The following is a 16052-nucleotide window of genomic DNA, read 5'->3' on the forward strand; positions in this document are numbered from 1 at the left end:
CAGTGAGAGTGAAATATCATAATAGTGATATATGGTATAAAACTAAACTTTGCAAGGCTTAATAAACCCCCACAAGCTGTGCCACTCTTAGGTGCAAGTAAAAGATAAAACTGTAAAGACAAAGAAAGTACAGAAGTAATCAATGAATGTGCTTTATTTTCTGTACATGGAACCATGATAATAGTGATTCTTGTGATGCATCTCTGCTGGTCACTGAATGGTCAGCAGTGACCACACCCTCCTTGTCATGCACTCTCTGCTGGTCACTGAATGTACTTGTGATGCACTCTCTGCTGGTCACTGAATGGTCACTGAATGGTCAGCACTGACCACACCCTCCTTGTGATGCCAACCCTACTGGTCACTGAAAGGTCAGCACTGACCACACCCTCCTTGTGATGCCAACTCTGCTGATCACTGTATGGTCAGCACTGACCAAACCCTCCTTGTGATGCCCAATCTGCTGGTCAACTATAGTCTCAGACAGAATGGATTATGTGATACACTGGTGTAAGTGTCATGTGATCTTTAGAAGGACACCTGCATTGTGAATCACCTTGTTACTTGGTTGCCCTGACAACACCACACACAACAATGACTTTGGTCGAACCTTCTTTGCAATCCTCTTCACTCTTTTGTCTATTCGCTTCATATATCTCTGAAATACATGAATTTCAAACTGATGACAAGAGGAACATTTACACATTGGGTGTGTCAATAAATGGAAGTGAGATGAATTGGGGTTACACCTCACGTTCAAGATTACTTCTCTTGTACAGGGGGGCACAGATGGCCCAGTTGTCTAAGGCACCACAATTCACTGTGCAGAGTTGCGTCCCTTGGGCATGCCAGAACCCTATGATTGTGGGTTTGAAACCGGTTCACCACGATTATTTTTCTAGGTATGTCAGCACCAGACCCCTGCTTGTGAGTTTCACCGAAGGGGTAAACATCTAAGACCTGCATCACTTCGGGCTTTCCTCCCACATTGAGCTGATGCATGGTGATATAACTGTGGCGTTAAACACAGCTCACTCATGTATACAGTGATGTGTATGCATGTGTAGTTGCTAATACTAATCTGGACTTATGTCAGTCTTTTAGTGCTAGGCCACTGAGATACCATGCCGCAGTTTAACATGGCTACCCCTCTCGGATGCTTTATACTGACTGAGCCGGAAGGCCTTGTCGCTCCGATGTGACCCGTAATGGAATGTCCTCAGATCTTTGTTTAGCAATAGCGAGAACTCAGATCTGATTTTAATGAGATTATATATTTTGTTTTGTTTTGTCATGGTAGAATTTAGATAATCATTCTGTGTTTTCAATATAGAACTAGGTTACCTGTAGATTTAACAGCGCTAAATTTACATTTGAAACCTCAAGCTGCATGTTCAGTTCCAAATTCAATTTAGCATGGGTAAATCTACAGGTAACCTAGGTCTACATTGAAAACACAGTAAGTTTATCTCCTAAATGAGTGAGTGAGTGAGTATGGTGTTACACCACTTTTAGCAATATTCCAGCAATATCACGGCGGGGGACACAGGAAATGGGCTTCACACATTGTACCCATGTCGGGAATCGAACCCGGGTCTGTGGCGTGACAAGCGTAAGCTTTAACCACAAGGCTACCCAACTGCCCCAGTATCTCCTAAGTAACTAAATGATACTGAATGTTTTTAATGTTCTAGTGCTTCTAACCTTAATCAAGTCCTCGTCTTCCTTTTCCCCTTCTTCTCTCAACATGGACTCCTCTTTCTCTTCATCAGAATCACCAGTTTTTCTCACAGATGCTGCTGTCTCTTTCTCCTCCCTTGACTCTGCTGTTACCTTTTCCTCCCCTGTGTTGGCAGTGTTACTTTTCGTCCTCTGATTCAGAGCATGCAGCTGCACCCACACAAAGTCCTGCTTCTGCACCGCCTGCGCTGCAACCTCAGTCCTGGCTTTGTCTGATGACCCGACGGTGCAACAAACAGACAAGTGTGATGGTAGCGTGTCCGCCTTGTCAATAACTGCAGCTGTAAACACCAACACAGATATGTCAGACTACACTGTGCACCATAATTTAAAGTCTTCATATCATTTTCCCATTTGTCAGTTGTGTATGGATAGAATGGAGTTATTGACGATGTTGAAATCACAAAAAAATACAAATATTAGAAACAATGGTTTGCCTAGTGAAGCTGATACTTGGCCAGCATAGTTTTACTAATTATGACACAATTCTTTTTTAAAATTTGTGGATCCATTTCTTGGGATAAAATTATGATTTATATTTAAAAGAAATGTATGGAAAATTTTCGTTCCATCCTTCTTTCTCAGATTAGCCAAAACCATAGCTGAACAGATTAGCTAAAAGATGAGCTTAACAAATCAAAAGTTACTAAGCAACTTAGTCCAGTTTAGACACTGGTCCAGATTAGTGAGATTTTAGCAGGAGTTGTTACCAATGAACATACAAGACTGAATTCAATATTTACTTCCAATTGTACAAGAGTCAGTTCCCTGTATCTATGATGTCTATAAAATGTTTATAAAACTGATGTAATTCAATCGGGACCATAAATTGGGTCTGGTTTCCAAAGAGAATTAGTCAGGTTTTAATAGATCCCATACTTAACATTGATGCATGTGTGATATTTGGCCTTCTCTCCTAATTTGCATCTCACCATATCCTAAATTGTTAGTCTGAACCGTTTATTTAGCACCTGTTGCAATGATGCTGATGAATTATGATCATGACGATCGTGATAAGGACAAATACAAAATGGCTACCCATTTCAGCCACATTAAAAAATCCACTTTGTCAGCCATAGTTAGAGGCACAGAAATAAAAGTTGATATGTTGGCAAAATGTATATGTAACAGTACACCGAACACTTTAAGAGTTAACTAAAATGGCACAAATGAAGCAGGGATCAATTTGGGGAACTCTAACCTATTCAAGGTGGATGTTGACATGATAACCTAGTTGCACCAGGAAAAACCAGGTAACACCCTGGTCCCATGAATATATCAAGTTGAAACACGGATGCATACACTAGTCTAAATAAGTAAAATCTCAGAAATTGTGTCATGATTTTACATAACTTAATGGTGTATTGCTGTAAAACATACAATGATCATGTGCACATCATCTTGAAGTACCAACAGTGTGATGACGTCAAGCCCAAGAAAGCATGATAATTACACCTAACACAGGGATCAGTGATGTAGTACATAAAGCTTAGAGGTAGTGGGTGTTCGTGGATTGTTGTTGTGTGGAAAAGTCAGACACAAATTTGAATTTTTTTTACATGCACTTGATGCATGAAGACATAAATATCAGGTTGCACTTTTCAAAAATAGACTGCACTGGTGCATGTTTCATATAGCTAAATCAATCCCTGTGAAGTATCACAATATGTTTCATATCATGACTTGAGTATCATGATATGCACTGATTCATGGTGTAAGGGTAGGATCACACTACTCTCCTGTAGTTTTCCTCTGTGAGTCACAACCTACCTGCCTTCTTCTCTGTCACCATGAGTGAGTGAGTGAGTTGGGTTTAATGCCGCTTTTAACAGTATTCCAGTTATATGTGGAAGAAAAGCCCGAGGTGATGCAGGTCTCAGACATTTACGACTTCGGTGAAACCCACGAGCACAGGTATGGTGCTGACAAACCTAGAAACATAATCGGGATTTGAACCCACAATCATAGGGATGCAACTCTGCACAGCGAATCGCGGCGCCTTAGATGACTGGGCCACCCGTGCCCCCTCTGTCGACATGAGAGTCAGTAGACTGTGATAGCAGGACTTATTCTGTTGGAAGAACAACATACCTGTCTTCTTCTCTGTTGCCATGAGAGCCAGTAGACTGTTATAGCAGGACTTATTCTGTTGGAAGAACAGGCGCCTCTTGTCCATCACCTGGGTGGCTGTCTCCCCCTTCCCGGTCACACCCTCAACCACACCCTTGGTGCAGCACTCAGACGAGGGATCCAGGTCTACCACAGACCGAGTTGCATCCCCGAAATCCAAACCTGCCATCAGTGTACTCATATTTTAAAAGTGAACTATACTTCAAGTCATCTGTGTTGATTTAGCATCATGCTCAGCAAAGATGTTTTGTATTTATTCTATAGTCATATGTATATGTTGTTGAAATGATTGTGTGCCTGAGTGTAAATAAAAGTTCAATTTAGGCAATAAGCTTTATCCTTCATTGGACTGTTAGACTTTTACAAAATTCCTTTTTTTTCCTTAACTAAGCGTTGGGGTATTGGGGTGTTGGGTTTGTTGGTTTGTTGTTTAATGCCGCACTCAGCAATATTCCAGCTATATGACGGCGGTCTGTAAATAATCGAGTCTGGACCAGACAATCCAGTGATTAATATCATGAGCATCGATCCATGCAATTGGGATCAATGACATGCATCAACCAAGTCAGCGAGCCTGACCACCTGATCCTGTTGTCGCCTCTTACTTGGGGTGTTGGGATTTGGGGAGACAATCATTGGCAGTATTTGATGTTCATAAACTACAGCGTTTGTTTGCTGATATAAATTGTATGATGCACAGTGGAATAACAGTTAATGACTACCCTCACATACAGACACATGCAGGCACTGGGTACTGGTACTCATTGCAATGTCTGGACCTGAACTAAACATGGGCAACAGTCCTTGGATCATTGCCCCGTTTGAGGTTTTACTGATTATCAGATGAAACTTTTGGTCCTTGTGACATGCACCTCAGAACAGATGCTCATATTACTTTCAACTTGAAACAATTCTGACCTTTGTGCAGCTTCAGCTGAACGAGTTCCATGGCTGCACGGGCGTCCTCCACTGGACTGTGACCTGCCGACCCTGTCTGAATGTCCTGTCTGAACAATACAGGGTCCACACATCAGAAATATTTTACTAAACAGATGTTCAAATCTGAATTTGTGCAGTTTCTTTCATAGATATCATTAATATATTCATGTAAACAAAATTTCACTTTATAGATGTTAAAATGCAATATCAACTAGATAAACAAGGGTATATGGTGGCCAAAGGTCATAGCAGGGCAAAATATAAAAATCAACGAAAAATCAGAATGTTATTCTGCCTACCATATACTTATTCCTACTTTTTTATATGCATGTGATATATTCAATATGGCAGCCATGGGGGCCATGTTTGAAATCAGATCAGAATTCTGACATCATTATGTAATCCTCAGAGAAATATTATCCTTTGTTTCTCATAATTAATGATTTACTTGATAATAATAAAATATTTTTCAGAGAAAAGAATCAGAATTTGTTAATGAGTAGCCATCCTGTTTCATTCACAATATCATTTGAATAATTGCTGGTTGTGTTCTGTCATCAAACATTATTCAGCCTTACAAACCTTACATTCATCCATCAGCCATCACCCATATACGATGCTATGCAGTGTGGTAGTGACATATGTCTGTTTTAAGTAAGCTAATGAAATGAGGCCGTTTATAGCTCATGGGCCTCAAATTAACCCTACTCCTTGCATAAACATGGAAGGATTCACACAATGTGTAGAGCAGACAGTGACAAGGCACGATGTACCAGTTGCACATGTTGTCAAGCGAGAAACATCAACGTTTGTTGGAGTGAGTGAATGAGTCAGTTGGGTTTAACGCCGCTTTTAACAGTATTCCAGTTATATCAGCTTAATGTAGGAGGAAAGCCCGGAGTGATGCAGGTCTCAGACGTTTACCACTTCGGTGAAACCCACGAGCATGGGTATGGTGCTGACAAACCCACAATCATGGGACGCAACTCTGCACAGTGAATCACGGTGCCTTAAACGACTGGGCTATCCGTGCCTCCCCCGATGTAATCAGAGCGCTCATTGGTCAGAGCAATCGCTGCAACCAGGCCATGGCTTAATTAAAAATTGCAACTACACTGGAAAGTAATTGTATATATAAGACATATTGACGATGGGGACATATAAGTTAGCTACGCCATAAATCACAAAGAACAATGAAGAACAAAGCATGGTTTATTTCACAATAAAACATTGTTCTATCATGCCGTCATTTCTGATGATTGGAACAAGCACTCACAACTTGATGACATCGTATATTGGACGTACATTTGAGAGGGGAGTGTCTAGTGAGTTGTTCCCCATAGATGTAGCTGGCCAATGCAGACAAACATGATGGCCGAACAATCGCATCCAAACGAGACATGACAATCTTCATTGGGAGAAAATGTACAGGATATCGACGTGAGGATTGTGAGAATATGCGGTAAATACCCACCTGCGCACGAAATTGACTTGTCCGACATTGCTGAGGTCGGATTGTATAGAGGGAGTCATCATTATTAAAATACAGGTTAAAATTTTTAAAGCTTGTACATTTCATCATCATCTTTAAAGAGGCTGTATGTAATGTTAATACCTCATATAAGAAATAAACGACTCATGGTTGCTGTTTATCATACAATTAAACACGGCAGAGAGAATAAATGACCCAGGGCTGAACCCCTCATGGTTTATTCTCCCTGCAGTGTTTTCTTCTTCAATAAACCACGACCATGAGTTGTTTATTTCTTAATGATGCAACATGGGTTGATGGTACTGAACATACTTGAGGAACTGAGCTGTGAGGGCCTTGAGCCCAGTCTTCTTCCACCTGATGCCAGACATGTTGTAGATGACGCTCGTGTCGATCACATAGGGGTGGAACAACTGTAACATGAACCATGGAGACTTGTGTCAGTGGCAGTCAGACAGACAGCAAATCAATAAATGTATGGAATGGTTTCATGAGTGAGTAAGTTGGGTTTAACGCCGCTTTTAACAGTATTCCAGTCATATCACGGCGTGTCAGCTTAATGTAGGAGGAAAGCCTGAGATGATGCAGGTCTGAGACGTTTACCACTTCGGTGAAACCCATGAGCATGGGTATGGTGCTGACAAACCTAGAAACATATTCGGGGTGGACTGGGATTCATACCCACAATCATAGGTTTCTGCACAGCCAAATTGCGGCCCCTTAGACGACCGGGCCCCCCGTGCCCCCTCATGGACAGATTCAATAAGTGATAACCTCCTGTGGGTATGTTCATAAAGTTGATAAACATGGCAACAAGACTTTCCTTACCTGAAGGTACTCTATGGGGATGATAATCTAATACATACAATAATAAATGGCTGGTCCCTAAAAACAAGCATGTGGATCTATTTTGCAACAAATATGAGGTATGTGGATACTACCCTCACTCTGGAGTGAGTTTAGTTTAAGGTCACTTTGAACAGTGTTACAGTCAAATCACAGCATGTCAGCTTGTTGGGAGGAAAGTCTGAAGTGATACATGTCTTAGACGCTTACCACTTTGACAAAACCCCATGCACAGGTACCGCAATTACAGACCTAGAAACATAATTGTGGTGCTCTGGGATTTGAAGCCAAGATCATAGGTTTCTGGCATGCATAAGGGACCATTCATATATTATTGGGGGAGGTCAGAGGGAATATGGGGAGGGTCACCAAAAAATATGACTGTCTAATACACATATTTGGGGGAAAATGAACATTCTACGATAAAATATAAAGTGCTTTTGGGTCAGCGGAAAAAAAGGTACAAGGACAGCATGGACAGGGGGGGGGGGGGGGTCATCCGAAAATATGACAAGGATTAGTAGAGGGTTATTCTTTTCAGTACTTCAGTGCGTCAGAAAACTGACCCACCCCACACTGTAATAAATGGCCGTTCCCTAAGGGACTAACAGCCAATTGTGAGCCTCCACCTGGGCCAGTTGTGCTACCTGTTGTCATGGTGAGCTCTCCAGGGTAAGGCATACCTTGAGTGCAAGAAGATCCCCGTTGAGAGACTGACCCACCCAGATGGCGTCTGAGGGCAGGAGTCTCTTCAAGTGTTTTTGTACATCCTTCAGACGAGTCTTCACTGGAAGCAACATCGTCTTCGTGATGCCACTGTATCTGAACACACAGCACAGGAAGCTGTTACTATGTGACTGGCAATACATCATTGAGATTTCATTTGTGATTCTTTCTTTCACACATGCAATTTCTTTCACCAACCTGTGTAATGGTTTATTCATGTGGCACCTATAACTATAAGACAGATCCTGGCTTCAGTTAGTTATCAAGTGTAACATTAATACCGTATTCGACGTAATAAGAGCCCCACTCTAATAAACGCCCATGGCGATATTTGCTAATATATTGGCTAGTGAACAATCCAAATTAGCACCCCTTCTGATTGATTAATGTACACAAGACTGTATAATACCTGTGTTATATGCATCCTTAATTATGGGAAATTAAATTCTGGAAAAATATATCTGTCGTATATAAACATTTCAGGCTGTCAGCATAAACCACAAAATTTACAATCTTTCAACTCTGATGTTTTTCACCGAAATAATATTCTAATAAAAGCCCCCTATTTCTAATTTTGAGAGTGCCCTGGGTGCTTATTATGTCGAATACAGTACATGTTTTCCAGGACAGATAAAGAAATATCTCAAGTGTCCCTGGGAGATCAAACGGATAAACATTTTTAAAAAAAGCATCAGATTAATCAATTCTCCTACCAATGAACTTGTCAAATACCCTGGTGTGATTTGCTGAAACTGGCAAAACTATGTGGGCTGTTTTTCTTGTCAGATGCTTACTGTGTGAGGTAGTTTGTGATCCTGTTGTATGGTTTGACCAACGTGTCATACACAGTCTCTAACTTCTCGTTGACCACCGACACTCTCGTCAACTCATTCTCCTGGGCTGACGTGAGACACTGAAAGTCACAAGATACTATCTCATCTCTGCGCACAAATCTCTACTTGAGCCCAAGTGTTGGAATCAAAAGCTGGTCAAACAAACATACAAATTATTCTTCTTCTTTAAAACCAGAGATTATCAGTAAAATTATGGTTTTGTTTGAAATAATAATCAATGAACCAAGAAAGAGACCTAAACTACAAAAATGTTTGCACACTGTATCTTAACCTCAGACCGGAACTGCTCAGTCTTACCATTTCACAATCTATAGCAAAGAGTGGACTTTTCTTTGACACAGATTTGTAACTGTTACAGCTGAACTTGAAATCCTTGTAGCGATCTGAAACTCCAAATGTGTGGAATATATTCTTTATTCAACCTCGTGGGGGAAAGTGAAATAACACCACAATGAAAAGATTTTCAGTTATACTATACTACTGCAATGGTCAGAATGTCTGCAAATGTGACTATACTACTGAGATACTTCTGCAATGGTCAGAATGTCTGCAAATGTGACTATACTACTGAGATACTACTGCAATGGTCAAAATGCCTGCAAATGTGACTATACTACTGAGATACTACTGCAAAGGTCAAAATGCCTGCAAATGTGACTATACTACTGAGATACTACTGCAATGGTCACAATGTCTGTAGATATGACTATATTACTGACATACTACTGCAATGGTCAAAATGCCTGCAAATGTGACTATACTACTGAGATACTACTGCAAAGGTCAAAATGCCTGCAAATGTGACTATACTACTGAGATACTACTGCAAAGGTCAAAATGCCTGCTAATGTGACTATACTACTGAGATACTACTGCAAAGGTCAAAATGCCTGCAAATGTGACTATACTACTGAGATACGACTGCAAAGGTCAAAATGCCTGCAAATGTGACTATACTACTGAGATACGACTCCAATGGTCACAATTCCTACAAATGTGACTATACTACTGAGATACGACTGCAATGGTCACAATTCCTACAAATGTGACTATACTACTGAGATACTACTGCAAAGGTCAAAATGCCTGCAAATGTGACTTTACTACTGAGATACGACTCCAATGGTCACAATTCCTACAAATGTGACTATACTACTGACATACTACTGCAATGGTCAAAATGCCTGCAAATGTGACTATACTACTGAGATACTACTGCAAAGGTCAAAATGCCTGCAAATGTGACTATACTACTGAGATACTACTGCAAAGGTCAAAATGCCTGCTAATGTGACTATACTACTGAGATACTACTGCAAAGGTCAAAATGCCTGCAAATGTGACTATACTACTGAGATACGACTGCAAAGGTCAAAATGCCTGCAAATGTGACTATACTACTGAGATACGACTCCAATGGTCACAATTCCTACAAATGTGACTATACTACTGAGATACGACTGCAATGGTCACAATTCCTACAAATGTGACTATACTACTGAGATACTACTGCAAAGGTCAAAATGCCTGCAAATGTGACTTTACTACTGAGATACGACTCCAATGGTCACAATTCCTACAAATGTGACTATACTACTGTCATTCTACTACAATGGACAACACGTAGGCTGCAGTCCCCCACCTTTCAGTGTGTCTACTGGCATGGGGTAGCCATCCTGCATCATCTGCATGGGGTTGAGGAGCAGGTGGGTCCTGTCGAAGTCAGACGCCGGCGCTGGGATGCCTGCAACGGTGATGCCCAGAGACTGCTGTAGCCGCAACTGGGAATTGTGCACCTCATCAATCTGATTCTTCAATTTAATTCTTCCTTCCTGGTCACTCACTAAAGGTCAAGAGGAAACATTTACCAAATTCAAAATATTAAAAGGAACTTCTTTTTTCGGCAAGAAATATAAAGTAATTATAAACTATAACCATATGTGGTAATCAACAGTAATTAATGAAAGAATCATGTTTGTATGATGTCATCGTCAGGCAAACAATGGGTGGGTAACTGGACATGCCATGATGCACAGGCAATGGGTGAGTGAGTGACTTTGGTTTAACGCCGCTTTTAACACCGCTTTTAACAGTATTCCAGTTATATCAGGGCATGTCAGGTTAATGTGGGAGGAAAGCCCAAAGTGATGCAGGTCTCAGATGTTTACCACTTCGGTGAAACCCACGAGCACGGGTATGGTGCTGACAAACTTAGAAACATAATTGGGGCGAACCACATGTAATGATGAGGCAGACCACCCATGCTGACCACATCAGTCTAGTTTTAGAGCTTGTGTTTTGTTTTTAATGTTAAACGCCACACGCAGCAAAAAACAGCCTGTAAATGTCTGAGTCTGGACAAGACAGACTAGTGGTTGATGTAATGAGTAATGTCCCACGCAATCAGGGTACGAAGACACGCAATCAGCCAATCACACAACCTGACCACCAGATTCAGGAACCTTGTATGACAAGCATAGGCTAGAAGGGACTTATTTTAACCCAGAATTCCAAAGGGGCGCATTTTAGTATGCTCTGATGACAAGGATGAGATACATGAGGCCTATTCAGCCCCACAGGCCTAAATCAGGATATAAAAATAACACGATGTAAAGTACCACCAACTCACTGGCTTTAACCTTCATGGTGGCTTTGCTGACAGGCACGTGGAACACGTCCTCCATTACTGAGCCGCCATATTGATAAGGGGAGATCATCTCGGTAAACTGAGAAGCAGAATGCAAATCAAAGATGTAATTAAGCAGTTAATGTTTCTATGACTAGGCTACTATTAACATAAAATCTAATAACTAATATTCCACTAAGAGTAAGGAAAAATGTACATCTTGAAGGTAAATGGTGTCAAAGGGTTGGTTGATTTGTTGTTTAACGCTGCACTCAGCAATATTCCAGCTATATGACAGTGATCTGTAAATATACCAGTCTGGACCAGACAATCCAGTGATTGATATTATGAGCATTGATCCACGCAATTGGGATTGATGACATGCATCAACCAAGTCAGCGAGCATGACCCTCTGATCGCCTTTTACGACAAGCTTAGTCGCCTTTTACTGCAAGCATTGTTGAAGACCTATTCTACCCCGGATCTACCCCGGCCAAAGGGAGGTAACACGTGTTTCGTATGATTAACTTGTCCACAACAGAATCCAAAGGAACCCTGAAGTGAATGAATGAATGAATGAATGAATGAATGAAAAGTATTCAGCAATATCAAAACGTGTCAACTTGATGTTGGAGGAAAGCCTGAAGTGATGCAGGTCTTAAACATTTAAAACTCTGGTGAAACACGTACATGTATGGTGCTGACTACCTAGAAACATATTCAGGGTGAATCTAATCAGATCTATACTCCCAATCATAGGTTTCTGAAACACATAAGGGATGCAACTCTGCACAGTGAATTCCTCTGCATAAAACAACTGGCTCACCCATGCTACCCTAACGCATCCAGAAGTTCAGTGTCTTATATCTAAATTGTTAGTAGCTTGAAGAATAACATTAGTCCACAATGAGTGAGTGAGTTGGGTTAAACGCCGCTTTTAACAGTTTTCCAGTTATATTGCGGCTTGTCAGCTTTAATGTGGGGGGAAAGCCCAAAGTGATGCAGGTCTCAGACATTTACCACTTTGATGAAACCCACGAGAATGGGTATGGTGTTGACAAACCTAGAAACATAATCGGGGCGAACCATGATTCGAACCCACAATCATTGGTTTCTGGCGTGCTGCCCAAGGGATGCAACTCTGCACAGCGAATCGCGGCGCCTTTGACGACTGGGCTACCCATGCCCCCTAGTCCCCAATGATCAGGGATTAGATTTTGTTTGTTTGTTGTTTAACACCGCACTCAGCAATATTCAAGCTATATGACGGTGGTCTGTCAATAATCGAGTCTGGACCAGACAATCCAGTGATTGATATCAGAAGCATTGATCCACGCAATTGGGACACACTGACCATGTCAGCAAGCCTGACCACCTGATCCCTTCAGCTGCATGGGTTGCTGGAGACATATTCTAAACCCGAATCTTCACAGGTCTTGGAGATAGGAAACTGAGTTCATGATACAGATATTTCACATAATCTGACTGTTATAATAATATCATCGGGAACTAACTATACATCAAAATTCAGTTGAGAATCAGCTTTTTATAGCTGATACTATCATGCTAATAACCAAACAAGGAAAGTATGTTCAAGCTCTACACATCCTTAAAATGTATAAATCCTCACTTTTATTCCAAAATATCAACACACATTTGAAAAATTCCAAAGCCATAGTTTTCTTACTATATGAAATGTTTTCTTCATGAAGGGAAAGCAGTCTTGGTATTCTTCCAGATCACTGGAGCTAAGTTGGTCTATCACTATGACAACCACTGAGGCCACCTTCCTGGGACGTGCCAACTTACACCATCTGTAGAAAACAAGCAATATTAATGGAAAGGATTCTTCACATGCTTCAGCAACCCCATAATACTCTGCAATAGAAAAAGTGAAACATCCTGAGAATGTTTAACCAGTGAAGCCAAAGACAGCTGACCAGTCCTTGGTTTATCCTTTATATGCCGAACCCCAGGCAAGGAAACAACAAGTAACATATTTAAAAAAAATTGTATGATGGGGCAGGTGATCGAACCACCAACCTTCCGCTGTCCGAGCAGACACTTTGTCCACTAGACCACAGTGGTAGTCAAATTGATGGGCACAAGCCAGACAAGACAATTCATTGATGTCAACAAATTCTATGCATTAACGCCGACATACCGCAACTAAGTGTTTGAAAATAAGCATGAAGATCAATGGGTTCTTGTCATAGCCAGAATGTTAATAATGACAGATTTAGGGGGTACCCTTCATTAAAATACTAATAACAATACTTAAATGACCCCTTTACTTCTAAGTGTGGCTACTGTCTCAGATTTCTTCACCTTTATAAAGCAAAATAAGAACTAAATTGAATAGCACACCATAATTTGATACAAAGAGAGAATCCTTTTCTGCCCTTGTCTAATGTTGCATACCTTGGATAGTATTTGTACGAGTCAGGTAACAGAGCAAAGGTCAATAAATGTTGCAAATCCAACATGAACAAGGGAGGTAACTCCTCATCTTCTTTACGGGGTACTTGTGTGTTTCCTTGTTGTTCGAGCAACTCCTTGAGTGTGAGATACAAAGCTGGCCGTTCCTGCAGGAGATAATAACATTTTAGAAAGCATTTAGAAGATGTGACATTTCTAATGCAATTCTCTACAATATGAAAGCAATGCAAAAACTGGGAACCAGATCAAAATAGGTCTTGTTTATCAAAAAACTTGCGCAACCTACTTTATTAGGTTACAACATAATATGGGTGACTTCAATAGTTAACTAAACATCTGGCTTGACTGGAAAATTTCTTGTTACAATCAACTTTCAGCATGGATGTATAAAAATGGGAGACAGTAGCGTACCGCTGTATCTGTCTTGGCAGGTTTGCTCAATCTTCTTCTCTCTTTCACTCTCTGTTTCTTCAGTTGGTGCAACAGCACCTTCCTCGACACTGTTTTCCCTGTGGAATTTGAAGGACAGCTACCATCTTGGACTTTCTTCAATTGTGAATCATCTGATATCCCCCCTTTAGTCAACTTTATCTGGAAATAATAATAATAATAATAATAATAATAATAATAATAATAATAATAATATTCCATTCACCAAACGGATGCTCATAGTGCTACACTATCATTACCCTGTCAGCATGGTCAGTGGATCAGTGCGCACTTGATTTTTATTCTCAGCTCCCTGGGGTGTATACCTTTCTGGAAGAGCCATGCCTTCTGTAGCTAACCAGACTTAAACTGTTTTTGTATATCTAGGAGTGAATGTGTATGGTTTTACTAAAAGAAATACATATATTTCATTTATATTCTAACTTCTAAATATAGGCTATTGATATACACAAGCTACCCACACTGTGCACTTTTAACCATCAGCAACAGCATGATTAGTCTCAATGCAACGTACCTACCTAACCTAGCTACTATTAATTAGTCTAGCAAATTGCCTGATAATCATCATGGTTATGGTACAAATATTAACATTAAAATCTCGATCAGAGCTACAGATAAGCAGCGTTTTTGAGTAAAATACCCCCCAGAAATATTCAAAACCCAATTGCTTTCAATTATGAAACACTCAAATGTATAAACACAGTACGCGTAAATACCCAATAAAAGCTTTTTCACTACGCGTACAACGCAACTAATTTCTGAAACACAATTACAAGCTTATGTACCCTCTGAGTCAGGCCTATATTTATATACATCTTATATACATCTAACACATTATTTCATTTGTTTTAAATCTTAAAATGTTCCCTCATTTGGGGAAACACCCAATAGAGTGATGAATATATGTGTGAAAAAATATTGGTAACCCAATGAAAAATGTAATAGCCCGAGTGAAAACTCAAATGCTCAAAAAGTTATCTGGAACTCTGTATCTACTGATATAGTGCCAAAGGACACTTTAGTCTAGTAAAGGTGTGTCCTGTATCACTGCCTGTGGTTTTCATAGACTGACATTTGCTATTCAATAATGGGCAACACACACTGATTGTCGTTATATCAAGTGTTCAGGTTGTTTTACTGATCATTTCACTGTCCTCCTTTCAAACATGTCCTTATTCTATAATCATTCTTCTAACATGACTGAAAGGAGTGCTGAGCCCTTAGGTAAGTGAGTATTGTTTTAAGTCGCTTTTAGCAGTAATTCAGTAGTATCACCATGATTACATTTACAGTTGGACATACAAGAAATAAGGGGGCCGAAGTTGTTAATCATATCTAGTCAGTATTATAACTAAAATCATATCGTGTATATTAACGTACACTTAATATAAATTCGAAGGAAATGATTACTGACAAATCATGGTAAACTTGTTAACTATGTTTAAAACTTTATACCCGTTTGCGTTGCACATCTGTCTGGCTGAGTAAATCAATCAGAACTTCGGCTTTACGTTTCTTGTTCGCCAGTCTTTTGTCACGCTTACTCATTCTGACAAAGTCAGATATAACCTTTGAGTTTTCCATAATTCACAAAAAGGGTATAGTCGCTTCATGAAATTACTGTAGAATATCTAAAGCTAGTCACTGCACGAAGATCCATGTGTATGTGTTGATATCGCTGGGCGCTGACATCTTGGATCCTAAAAAGTGGTATTTTGACGAATATTTAGATTCTCTTTTTCCTTTACCAACTGTTCACCTTGTGTTGGCTCTGTTAACATGCTTACGTTGCAATATGATGTGTTTTAAT

At 40.2% G+C, this 16052-nt stretch overlaps 1 protein-coding gene across 1 annotated transcript; it reads right to left on the minus strand.

The window, feature by feature from the left end:
* Positions 1-157: 157 nt before the first annotated feature.
* LOC139469273 (uncharacterized) lies at positions 158-15929 on the minus strand. The gene is made up of 14 exons (XM_071251416.1): positions 15698-15929; positions 14204-14383; positions 13775-13938; positions 13041-13167; positions 11357-11453; positions 10370-10570; positions 9025-9110; positions 8668-8786; positions 7831-7969; positions 6614-6714; positions 4789-4877; positions 3832-4032; positions 1705-2021; positions 158-658 (listed from the first exon to the last, which is right to left on the minus strand). The coding sequence occupies exons 1-14, from the start codon at positions 15824-15826 to the stop codon at positions 518-520; spliced, it is 2091 nt and encodes a 696-aa protein (XP_071107517.1). The 5' UTR covers positions 15827-15929; the 3' UTR covers positions 158-517.
* Between the last annotated feature and the right edge of the window lie 123 nt (positions 15930-16052).

The sequence above is a fragment of the Haliotis cracherodii genome, unplaced genomic scaffold (genome assembly GCF_022045235.1).
Source record: "Haliotis cracherodii isolate W230 unplaced genomic scaffold, xgHalCrac1.p SCAF_2, whole genome shotgun sequence".
In the NCBI taxonomy this organism is placed as follows: domain Eukaryota; kingdom Metazoa; phylum Mollusca; class Gastropoda; order Lepetellida; family Haliotidae; genus Haliotis; species Haliotis cracherodii.

What these genes read in the sequence shown, in the direction of transcription:
- LOC139469273 (XM_071251416.1), bottom strand. Translation starts at nt 15,826, where the DNA reads ATGGAAAACTCAAAGGTTATATCTGACTTTGTCAGAATGAGTAAGCGT. An exon ending in CACCATGAAGGTTAAAGCCA is followed by an intron (nt 10,571 to 11,356) that starts GTGAGTTGGTGG and finishes CTTGACCTTTAG; the next exon opens with TGAGTGACCAGGAAGGAAGA. An exon ending in ATCACAAACTACCTCACACA is followed by an intron (nt 7,970 to 8,667) that starts GTAAGCATCTGA and finishes CTGTGTGTTCAG; the next exon opens with ATACAGTGGCATCACGAAGA.